The 12,581-nt window shown below is 38.8% G+C and overlaps 1 protein-coding gene across 1 annotated transcript; it reads left to right on the forward strand.

Annotated features, from left to right (window-relative positions):
* Positions 1-2,751: 2,751 nt before the first annotated feature.
* Positions 2,752-3,696, forward strand: LOC139010001 (olfactory receptor 2W3). Its single transcript, XM_070414138.1, has one exon. It carries the CDS (start codon positions 2,752-2,754, stop codon positions 3,694-3,696), a length of 945 nt encoding a protein of 314 aa, XP_070270239.1.
* The last annotated feature ends 8,885 nt before the right edge of the window (positions 3,697-12,581 follow it).

Consider the following 12,581-nt stretch of genomic DNA (forward strand, 5'->3'; position numbering starts at 1 on the left):
CAATTTATAAATTGCACTTCTCTATTGGTTGGTTAAATCAAAAAGCCATATAGATAAACTATCAACTGTAAAAAAAAGAAGGATTTTTTACCCTTTACAACAGCATGGATGAACCTGGGGAATATCATGCTGAGTGAAATAAGCCAGCCAGAGAAAGACAAATATCACATGATCTCACTTATTTGTGGAATCTAATGAACATAATAAACTGACCAACAAAATAGATCCAGAGGATACATGGAACAAACCTCGGTGGGTGAGGGGGATGGGAAGAGATTTACCAAAGAATTTATGCAATGGGCACAAACAATACTGTGGTGAAAGCCTGGAGTGGGACAGGTGCTGGGAGGAGGGGGGCAGATGGGGAAGAAAATTGGGGGACATCTGTAATACTGTCAACAATTTAAAAAGCCATATAGAATGTCTCAAAGGAATAGAAAATGAGGAACGTGTCCTTTGCTATTGGAAAATGTGTGGATGATGACATACACCTAGACACAAATCTATACACAAACACATAACATCACAACTTATGTTACTTAATTAAAACAAATCAAATTTACTAGTGCAAAATTATTTTTTTAAAGATGAGATATAAAAGTGCTGAAGAGACAAAGTATAAAAGAACACAAAATAAAAGTTATTATTTTTTTTATGTTGGGACTAGAGTTTGTTTTGTTAAGAAAGACTGAGGTTTGTCAAGTGCATGTGAGGAAATGAGACCTGAGATGTGAGTTTCATTTTTTTTTTAAAAAAAGGAAGAGCATTGAAAAGGTTATTATCAGCTGTGGGTGTGATGGAGAGGTGTCACTCTTAGCTAGAAAGATGCAAAACATGGGCCTGCTCGTTTCCTGCCATCTATCATCATAGGCACATATTTTGGGAGTTTAAATTCTTCAGTCTTCAATATTAAAAAAATGTTTCATTGTTTTCTTGCCAATTTTTTGAAAATATTATTAAAAAGGTAGCCTTTCAATTGTCATGTTGAATACTCTAGTATTTTTATTATTTTTTATATTTTTAATGGTGTTTCTTTTAGCATTATTAAAAATATGCAAATTAGTTATATTTTGCTTTATTGCTTTTGAGAATTGCAATTTGCCTAGTGAGACTTATCTAAATTCAAGATGATCAGGAAACAACTTTTGTGCTTTATTATAATAGTTATATTTAATGTTTAAATATTTGATTTGTTATTTGTTTTGGTGAAAGCAGTGAATGAGTGATTCACACGCCCCAACTCCAAATGCCCATTTACCATGGTTTATTATATTCCAAAGTGTGTTTGAATATATGTTAAATATAGAATTTCTCTGCCTAGAGAAATGGGCTTAGTTTCCCATTTCCTGTGTATATGACACATAAGCTTTATGCAACATACTTCCATATTTACCAACTATTAAAAAATATCAAAATATCTATAAAATAAATAAGGTAGCTTGATGATTACCATTTTAGATGAGAAAACTATAAAAGGTAAAGAGCTTTCTGTGATCTTGTTGGCTAAGGGACTGTAGCAGTGGGTTGGAGATGTAGCACAAGACGTGTTAAATCGATTCCTCTATGTTGTCTGTAAGACTGGTGCTCTAGGTCTTCAAACATGCTTTGTTTGAATGTGATAAACTCTTAGCATTGCAATATGATAGAGGTTTCTGCACATGTATGTACATTATTGCATTAAAGTTGCATTACCTGTTGTGGTCTTATTTTTCTCAAGCAGCATATAGTGCTTTGGAAGAAAAAATATATATACTCGATTTCTTAAAAATCAGACCAAATTGAGAGAGAGATGTTAATTTATGTGTATGTTGCTTTAGTAATATTCAGTTATCTCATATATTATTTATTTATTTGGGTACTTTAAAATTACCCCAAGAATAATGGTCAAATGAATGAGGTGTGTCCTTGAGTTAAAGAACAAATAAAATATTCTGCATATAACGGATATTTTCTACATACTATTAATTCATTATTCTGGGATTCCATTTTGGGCCTTTGAGGTTTTAGTGGGAGCTCAGGAAATTGTGTTTCAAGAAAAATCAGTGGCTAGGCCATGACAGGACTAGCTTCTGTCATTAAAATGACAAGCGGTGCCAGCAGCGCAGGACGAAGACTCTGAGCCCAATTTCCTTGGTTCAAATAAGCGCTGCCTTTTCTAGAATATGATCATTTGCTTAAAATACATCTGCCTCAGTTTCCTTTTCTGTAAATGTGGGATAATAAGACTGTCAACTCCATATCACTGTTGTTGGAGTTAAATGAGTAAATAACTGACGTGACCTGAATGGTTGGGTTCAGGATCTGAAGGAGGGGCCAACGCACAAATGAAAACACTAGACAAGAAATATGAATTATTAAGGGGTGGGGGCCAGGTGGTGTCTCTTTCATGAAGAGCACACTGACCTCTGGCCGGTCTGCTTTTTATTTACTTGAATACACATTTGCCCTTTAGCAATGCATACAGGCATATCAAAGGTAAAGTTTGGTAAACAGTAAAAGGATTATCAGGTTAGGGAATTGCCTTGAGCCACCACTACCTCAACAGGAACAATCAGTGCTTAGCATCAGCCCTGCTAATGCCCAAGGTCCACCAGCCTTCCGCGTTCCTTGGTGCACTGACAGTATTGGCAAGCTGTGGCTTCCCCCAAATAGCAGTAAAAAGCATAGAGGATCCCTGGTTCATAGTAAGTGCTGCCTTTTATTGTCTGTGACCATTACTAGTATTGCTATTCTTCTTCAGGTGCAGTAGAGATGGATGGGACCAATGATAGTGCCCAGGGAAATTTCATCCTTTTGGGATTTTCTGACCACCCCCATTTGGAGAAGATCCTCTTTGTGGTCATCCTGATTGCCTACCTCCTGACCATTGTGGGCAACACTGCCATTATTCTGGTGTCCCGGCTGGACTCCCACCTCCACACCCCCATGTACTTCTTCCTCACACACCTCTCCTTCCTGGACCTCAGTTTCACCACCAGCTCCATCCCCCAGCTACTCTATAATCTCAGTGGGCATGACAAGACCATCAGCTACACAGGCTGTGCCATCCAGCTGTTTCTCTTCCTGGGTCTGGGTGGCGTAGAGTGTTTGCTGCTGGCCGTCATGGCGTATGACCGGTTTGTTGCAGTCTGCAATCCCCTGCACTACATGGTAATTATGAAACCTCGCCTCTGCATGGGCTTAGTGTCACTGGCCTGGGGCTGTGGTGTGGCCAACTCCCTGGCCATGTCCCCGGTCACCCTGCACTTGCCACGCTGTGGGCACCGCAGTGTGGACCACTTCTTGTGTGAGATGCCTGCTCTGATCCGGATGGCCTGTGTCAATACAGCTGTGATTGAGGGCACTGTCTTTGTTCTGGCAGTGGGCATTGTGCTGTCACCCCTGGTGTTTATCCTGGTCTCCTATGGCTACATCGTCAGGGCTGTGTTACAAATACGGTCAGCATCCGGGAGGAAAAAGGCCTTTAACACCTGCGGCTCCCATCTCACAGTGGTCTCGCTGTTCTATGGAAACATCATCTATATGTACATGCAGCCGGGGCACAACTCTTCCCAGAACCAGGGCAAGTTCCTCACCCTCCTCTACAACATTGTCACCCCGCTCCTAAACCCCCTGATCTACACCCTCCGAAACAGAGAGGTGAAGGGGGCACTGAGGAGGCTGCTGCTAGGTGACAGAGAGGTGGAAAAGGAGTAAGGGTGAATAGGAGAGGTGGGTATCTCCAGCCTGGCCGTCAACTCCTTCAGAAGCCAGGACGGCATTTGGGACCATTCAGTTAGACCTGGTCTGGACCTGTACTTCCCACAGTGTATGCCTTTTCCTGGACTTCCATAAGCTCTATCCATTCCAACATTATATGTTTTAATGCATAACTGCACAACACATATCATTCAAAAAACCCCTCGACATGAAATTAATAATTATAAAGATGAGTTTCCACAGCTTCTACCAGCCTTCCAAGTAGGAAACTGCCTTTCTTAACCAGTTTTGCTTTTGTTGTTGTTTTTATGTTAATTGTTCAGCAACTTTCTGTGTATTTTAGTCAAAACAATCACCGTTTGATTACTTTCTTAACTGACAGCCATCAAATGTGGGAATTCAGCAAGTTGGGTGTTCCCTGTTTCCCAAATTCACATGCAACGTCTTTCACAGAATCAAGATTCTTTTCTACCGTTTGCACCCAAAGTCTAGTGTAAGATTCTGGGTAAACCAAGAAGGTAATCTATAACATGATAGGTGGATCATTTAAATATTAGAACATGATTATTTCTCAGGTATATATTTATTTTATTGGTGAGAAGGACTTAATATTTATTAAGTTCCTGCTATGAGGCAGATGCTCTTAATTTATCGAATCTTCTCTGCATTTGTTGGAGGTCAACATGATTTTCATTATTCATTTCTACCCATGCCATTCACGAAGCTTTAAGGTTTAATCATTTGCTCAATTAGAACCAAACCAGAGATATGCTGCAGGTTCTGTCTGACTCCCAACTCCTGCTGTTTCCATTGCTACATGAATTTTCAAAGAGCAAAATCCTTACTCATTTAAAGATTAGTATCACAGACCCTTTGGAACTAAAGAGCATGATTTGCTCCCATTCCTTGCGTAACACAGACCAGAGTATAGGGAAGGAAAAAGTTTTCCTGGACCCTTTAGGGTGCTTGTTGGGTCTCAAAATTAAGCCAGGAAAACCCTAGCCAATTTGGCTCACTGGACAGAGCGTTGGCCTGGGGACTGAAGGGTCCCAGGTTCAATTCCGGTCAAGGGCATGTACCTTGGTTGCGGGCACATACCCAGTAGGGAGTGTGCAGGAGGCAGCTGATCAATGTTTCTCTCTCATCGATGTTTCTAACTCTCTATCCCTCTCCCTTCCTCTCTGTAAAAAATCAATAAAATATATTTTTTTAAAAGTTATTTGCCTTGCTGCCTGGCTCCCAAGTATGTTTTGTGTTCTACCAGGACCCCTGAATTGGGGGAGGGGGGGAGGCAGGGGCTCGCCTTATTTCTAACAAGATGTCATGATCCAAAACCTGGTCCTTTCCTGGCCATCACATGGCTCTATGAACGCTTTCTTTCAGAAAAGCCTTTTGGCAATGGAAGCTAAGTGCTTGTTTAACGCTGTACAAAATGAAAGGCTTTCTAGGCAGAGGGGGCAGGAACAAGGAAGTCATACAAGGCAAAGTGAGTTGGTTAATGCAAGGTTGCTTTCCTTTCGGTTAAAGCAGGGGCAAAACAGAATAACAGTGACAGAGGCTGAGATTTATCCCACTTGTGCTGATTAGGTGATATCTGGTTGCCTGGTTTAACATTTCATTTCAAAACTGTAACTACATCATGGTTTGCTGATGTGGGCTAAGCATAAGCGAGTCCGTTTTGGGCCTCTTGTCTTTAATGCCTCTGACAACCGATGCCTCACGGGTCATAATAAAGGTAGTTGCTGTACAATTGCGTAAGAGAGTCACCTCACTGGGTCTAACACAGAGCAAAGCTGATTTTGCCTGAGCCTGTGCTCCCAGAAAATAGCCTCAGGCCCTCTAAATCGGCCCTTTGTGTCATGTCGATTTACTTCATCTAGGTCTGAAGGTACCTCCTCCCTGATTCTCACGGATTCTTCTTCCTAAAGCAGTGACGGCGAACCTATGACACGCGTGTCAGAGGTGACACGCGAACTCATTTTTTTGGTTGATTTTTCTTTGTTAAATGGCATTTAAATATATAAAATAAATATCAAAAATATAAATCTTTGTTTTACTATGGTTGCAAATATCAAAAAATGTCTATATGCGTTAAGTTAGGGTTTTTCAAAATGCTGACACGCCGAGCTCAAAAGGTTCGCCATCACTGGCCTAAAGGCAAACTCAGAAAAGGAAAATAGTGGGATAAAGCTCAGCCTCTGTCACTATTATTCATTGCAGACCTCGACTGGTACTTATCCCCTCCCTTCTCCACTGTCCACTCTAAATAACCTTCACCTTCAGCTATCCCATCAGCAGATTTGGTGACTTTTCTGGAGATATGACCCAAGCCTTGATCCTTATGGATCTGAACCCTTAATAGTAATACTTTCCTCAGTTGAGTGTTGCTGCACATATCTATTCACAGTTACAAGGATGAGGAAATACCACAAGTGTCCTGCACATTCCATACTCTTCAGTTTTCTTGCTTTTGTTCTGGATCACTCATGAGGGGCATCTGTTTTCGCCATGTGAATGGTCTGAAATCACCTGAATCTAACTAGAATCTTTCATTCCTTAACCTCAAAGTTGTTTCTGAAGGGACCATGACAAGGTAGAACTACTGAAATCTTGTTTTTAACAATTATGCTTCCTCAAAATTTTGGACTGCATAGGGTTCACCATGATTTACTTGTAACCACTAAATTCATGGCAAATGGAACTGGTTCTTGGAACTATACTGCCATAGAATCAATTCTCTATAAAAGTGTGTAGGAAATCACTGAAGGAGAACTGCAATGCAAAGCGTGTAACTTCATGACAATTATTTCTGAATTGTTCAAGCTTTAATATTAAATTTCCTTTTAAAATTTATTGCAAAGACACATGAACTGATGTTTTTACCTCTGAATGAAACTATGAAATGATCCTCTCATAGCACTATATAACTCTTTATTTCATCTTGTTTATAATCTATAATAATAAAAGAATAATATGCTAATTAGACCGGACAGCCGAATGGCCTTCCAGACGTCATTCTGGACGTCCTTCCGGATGAAGCTGTGGTGGCCGGGGCCAAGGCAGAGGTAGTTAGGGGTGATCAGGCAGGCAGGCAGAGTGGTTAGGGGTGATCAGGTAGGCAGGAGAGTGGTTAGGGGTGATCAGGCAGGCAGGTGAGTGGTTAGGGGCAATCAGGCAGGCAGGCAAGCAGTTAGGAGCCAATGGTCCCGGATTGGGAGAGGGTGCAAGCCGGGCTGAGGGACCTGCCCCCCGACCCCCGTGCATGAATTTCGTGCACTAGGCCTGTAGTATTTATATACCAGCCTACGAAAGAGGTCACGGATCCAATGCAGATAGAAATCTTTTCTGTTCTTTGCAGATAATTTCACCCTCATCAATAAGAGTTCCATAACTCATATTCATGACCATATTGCTATGATACTTTTTTTCTACTTCTGGCTGCTGGAAGGAAAGAATGGATGGGGTTGTAATCCAGCCATGATATATGAAGTGTCCTAAACCATGTAGATTTAGTTCAGGGGTCAGTTAGGAAATGGCTCTCAGGCCAAATTCGACCATTGAAAGTTTTTGTAAATAAAGTGTTATTGAACACAGCCATACCCTGCCGGGAACCAGTTCCAGCATGTCATAATTTCAAGAGTTTCATCAAAAGGTTGATGAGACTTGGGGACTCAACAGGGTTGAGTCACACATGTAGTCACCTGTTGGGAATGGCTAAAGGCATTTCCCCAAACCTGAATAGGAAACTGATTGCTGCTGCCAGACAGTTAAAAGGCATCTTAATCTACATGTTATTGCCTCCTACTGGCCAAACACCTGAACAGCCGTAGGCTAATACCCCCATTCTGACAATGGACTCTGTACCAAACCCTGACCCTTTGAAGTGTATATCTCTGCCTCGCCTCAGGACAAGTTGTGTTAATAAAAAGCCTGAGGTCCTGGGGACAGAGAGAACCTAAGACCTTAGACTTAAGATCTTAGAATTTAGCTCCTTTAGCTAAGCTCCTCTGACCCCCAATGCCTTTCAAAATTATATTTCGTCTCCGGACTCTTTATTAGTCTCTGGATTCCTATTGTATCTATGCACAGCCTTCTCCAGATTCCTGAACCCTTCTTGATGCTGGGACAAGAACCCCGGCAATACCCATTTGTCCATATATTGTCTATGGCTGCTTCTATCTGTAACATAGTTCATTGCAAGAGAGATAGCAGTGGCCTGTAAAGCCCCAAATGTTTACTTTTTGACATTTTATCTTTAGAGAACGTTTTCCAGCCCTTGATTTAAGTTTTTGCATTAATACTAGAGTACTTTCCTTTGTTTTTTTAAGAGGAGAAATGCCCAAAGTTTATTACAAATGTACCTCTGGGGTGCCATAAAAACATTAGGCAGTTGAGGGCTTGTATGCCATTCTGCACAAAGGAGAAGGCGGGCAGCATTCTGGGATTTCAAAGGGAAAGCAGGTAATTCACAAGTAGATGAGAAAGAGCAAACGTGCTAAACAAAGTCTCTCTGGGTCACCCTGAAACAGAGGGAAGGCCAACAAACAGGCCTTGCTAGATTTCTCCCTGCCTGCCATATTGAGTTTATATTACCATATGATCCAGGTTTAAAAAAATAATGATTTAAATTTATCTTAATGTTGAAAGTATTACAGATGTCCATTTTGTTTTCTAGTTGTTGTTGTTTTTCCCCATTGACCCTCTGAGCCTCCCCCCACACTGTTGCCTGTGTCCATGGGCTATGCATATATGTATATAGGATCCCTGGTTAATCTCTTCCCCCCTCCCCCCCACCTCAATCTTCCCTCTGAAATTCATCAGTCTGTTCATGGTTCTATGTCTCTGGATCTATTTTGTTCATCAGTTTATTTTGTTCCTTAGATTCCACATATGAATGAGATCATATGATACTTATCTTTCTCTGACCGGCTTATTTTGCTTAGCATAATTCTCTCTAGGTGTATCCATGCTGTTGCAAATGATAAGAGTTCCTTTTTTTTTTTTTTTTTTTGTTTACTTCGGCATAGTATTCCATTGTGTAAATGTACCACAGCTTTTTAATCCACTCATCTACTGATGGGAACTTGGACTGTTTCCAAATCTTAGCTATTGTAAATTATGCTGCTATGAACATAAGGATGCATATATTCTTTCTGATTGGTGTTTCTAATTTCTTAGGACATATTCCTAGAAATGGGACCACTGGGTCAAATGGAAGTTCCTTTTTTAATTTTTTTGAGGAAACTTCATACTGTTTTGCACATTGACTCCAGCAGTCTGCATTCCCACCAGCAGTGCACTAGGGTTCCCTTTTCACTACATCCTCACCAGCACTTGTCGTTTGTTGATTTGTTGATGATAGACATTCTGACAGGTATATGGTGATACCTCATTGTCGTTTTAATTTGCATCTCTCTGATGATCAGTGAGTTTCAGCATTTTTTCATATGTCTCTTGGCCTTCTGTTATGTCCACTTTGGAGAAGTGTCTATTTAGGTCCTTTGCCCATTTTTTAATTGGATTATTTGTCTTTCTTTTGTTAAGTTGTATGAGTTCTTTATATGTATTGGAAATTAACCACTTATTAGATGTATCATTGGTAAATATGTTCTCTCATGCAGTGGGTTCTCTTTTCACTTTGTTGATGGTTTCTTTTGCTGTTCAGAAGCTTTTCATTTTGACATAGTCCCATTTGTTTATTTTCTCCTTAGTTTCCTTTGCCCTAGGAGATGTATCCATAAACATATTGCTATGAGAGATGTCTGAGATTTTGCTGCCTATGGTTTCTTCTAGGATTTTTATGGTTTTACAACTTACATTTAGTTCTTTTATCCATTTTTAGTTTATTCTTGTATATGGTGTAAGTTGGTGGTCTAGTTTTATTTTTGTGCATGTATCTGTTTAATTTTCCCAACACTATTTATTGAAGAGACTATCTTAGCTCCATTGTATGTTCTTGTCTCCTTTGCCAAATATTAATTGAGCATAATGGCTTGGGTCAATTTCTGGGGTCTCTGTTCTGTTCCATTGATCTGTATGCCTGTTCTTGTGTCAGTACCAGGCTGTTTTGAATATAGCGGCTTTGTAGTATAACTTGATATCTGGTATTGTGATTCCTCCAACTTTGTTCTTCTTTCCTAAGATTGCTGCAGCTATTCAGGGTCTTTTTTGGCTCCATATAAATTTTTGGAGTGTTTGTTCTAGATCTGTGTATGCTGTTGGTATTTTAATAGGGATTGCATTGAATCTATAGATTGCTTTGGGTAGTAAGGACATTTTAATGATATTGAATTAACCAATCTATGAACACAGTACTTTCTTCCTCTTGTTTATATCTTCATCTATCTCTTTTTTCAACATCCTGTCGTTTTTCAAGTACAGGTCTTTTACCTCTTCAGTTAAGTTTATTCCTAAGTATCTTAATTTTTTTGATTCAGTGGCAAATGGAATTGTTTGTTTAGTTTCTCTGACTGAGAGTTCATTATTGGGTATAAAAATGCCATGGATTTCTGGGTGTTAATTTTGTATCCTGCTATGTTGCCAAATTCATTTATTAAATCTAGTAGTTTTTTTGGTGGAGTCTTTAGTGTTTTTTATGTACACTATCATGTCATCTGTGAATAATGAGTGTTTTACTTCTTCCTTTCCAATTTGGATGCCTTTTATTTCTTCTTCTTCTCTGATCGCTGTGGCAAGGACTTCCAGTACTATGTTGAATAAGACTGGGGAAAGTGGACATCCTGTCTTGTTCCTGTTCTTAGGGGAAATGGTTTTAGTTTTTGCCCATTGAGTATGATGTTGACTGTAGTTTTGTCACATATAGTCTTTATAATGTTGAGGTATGATTTCTCTATTCCCATTTTTCTGAGAGTTTTTTCAAAAAAGAGTGTTGCATTTCTAAAATGGTTTTTCTGCATCAATTGATATGATCTTGTGATTTTTGTCTTCCAATTTGTTTTTGTGCTGTGTCACATTTATTGATATGCAAATATTTTACCAACCTTGCATCTCACAATAACTCCCACTTGGTCATGCTGTGTAATCTTTTTAATGTATTGATGGATTGAATTTGCTAATATTTTGTTGAGGATTTTAGCATCTATGTTCATCAGGGATATTGGCCTGTAATTGTTTTCTTTGTAGTGTCTTTATCTGGATTTTGAATTAGGCTAATGCTAGTCTTGAAAAAGAAGCTTGGATTTTTTGGAATAATTTGAGGAGGATAGGTATTAGTTCTTCTTTGAATGTTTGGTTAAACTCCCCTGTGAAGCCATCTGGACCAGGGCTTTTGTTTGCTGGGAGTTTTATTATTATTATTATTATTACTTCTTCAGTAATTATTCAAGTTTTCTGATTCTTCCCAATTGAGTTTTAGGAGACTGTATTTTTTTTAGGAATATGTCTATTTTGTCCAGATTGTCCAGCTTGTTGGAATACTTTTTTTATAATCCTTTGTATTTCGGTGGGATTAGTTGTTACTTTGCCTCTTTCTTTTCTGATTTTGTTTATTTGGGTCCTCCCTCTTTGTTTCTTGATGAGTTTGCCTAACGGTTCATTAATTTTGTTTATCTTTTCAAAAAACCAGTTCTTGGTTTTGTTGAACTTTTGTATTGTTTTTGTAAGTCTCTATGTCATTTATTTCCATTCTGATCTTTATTTTCTTCCTTCAACTTACTCTGGGCTTTTCTAATTCTCTTTCTAATTCTTTAAGTTGTAGGATTAGATTGTTTATTAGAAGCTTTTCTTGTTTTTTTGGGGTAGGCCTCTAGTGCTATGAACTTTCCTCTCAGGACTGCTTTTACTGTTTCCCATAGATTTGGGGTTGTTGTGTGTTCATTTTCATTTGTTTCCAGGAAGTTTTTTATTTCTTTCTTGATCTCTTAGGCAACCCATTTATATGTGTTCCTATGTATTAGATCAAACTGCTATGCCTCCCAGACTTTGTGAGGTGGCCTTATGTAGTAGGTGTTTTGTGGGACTCAGTGGTGCAGTTTCTTAGGTCTCCTGAGCTGGGTGCTCTAAAAAAGTCTCTTGCTTGAGTTATTTTGGTTCTCCTGTTATAATTGTGTCTTGAATGTTATTTTCCTGTTCATGGATAGAATCTCCTCTCAGGCTGGGTGGCTTTGTGGTTCACCCCTGACCACACCAAGCAAGCTGTTGTAGGGATGCTGACAGAACAGGACAGAATACAACATAACAAAATGCAAAACAAAAAGAACAAAACTAAAACATATACAAGACCCCTACAGCAACAATAAAAGCAACCACCAGAAATGAGAGAATTAAGAAAGAGAAAAGAGAGCAAGAATGATAGAAGAAAAGAAAGAAAGAAAAAATATGTGGAGAAAAATAACAAAACAACCAACCAAACAAAAAACTCCACACAAACAAAAAAGACTCCAAAAAGAAGGGTGAGGAGAAAAAGGAATATATAGGTACAGAGCTGAAATAAAGATAATAAGAATAAATAATTAAGGGAAAGAAAACAGTTTAAAATAAAAGAGGAAGAAAAGTAAAAAAAAAAAAATTGAAAAGGAAAATAGAGGTGAAAGCAGATAGACCCAAAATAAGAAAAGGACATAAAATGAGATAAAGGAAAAGGAAAAGCGATAAAGAGAAGAAAAAAAGATTGTGTATGAAAAGGGAAAAGGAAAATTAGATATATGAATGAAACAATAGAGACTAGAATAATAATAAATCAATGAAGCAGACAGATAAAGATGATAATTTAAAAAAAGAAAGGAAAGAGAAAAAAATTTAAAAAGGAAAAGAAAAGAAAAAAGAACAAGAAAAAAAAGTGAAGTGGTATTCTTTTCAGCCGAGTTTAGTGTCCCATGGGAGCTTGCTTTGGATCCCACTCTTCTGTTCTGCCTGCCAATTCT

The sequence above is a fragment of the Myotis yumanensis genome, unplaced genomic scaffold (assembly GCF_028538775.1).
Source record: "Myotis yumanensis isolate MYYU_CA2020_CCGP unplaced genomic scaffold, mMyoYum1.0.hap1 SCAF_5, whole genome shotgun sequence".
In the NCBI taxonomy this organism is placed as follows: domain Eukaryota; kingdom Metazoa; phylum Chordata; class Mammalia; order Chiroptera; family Vespertilionidae; genus Myotis; species Myotis yumanensis.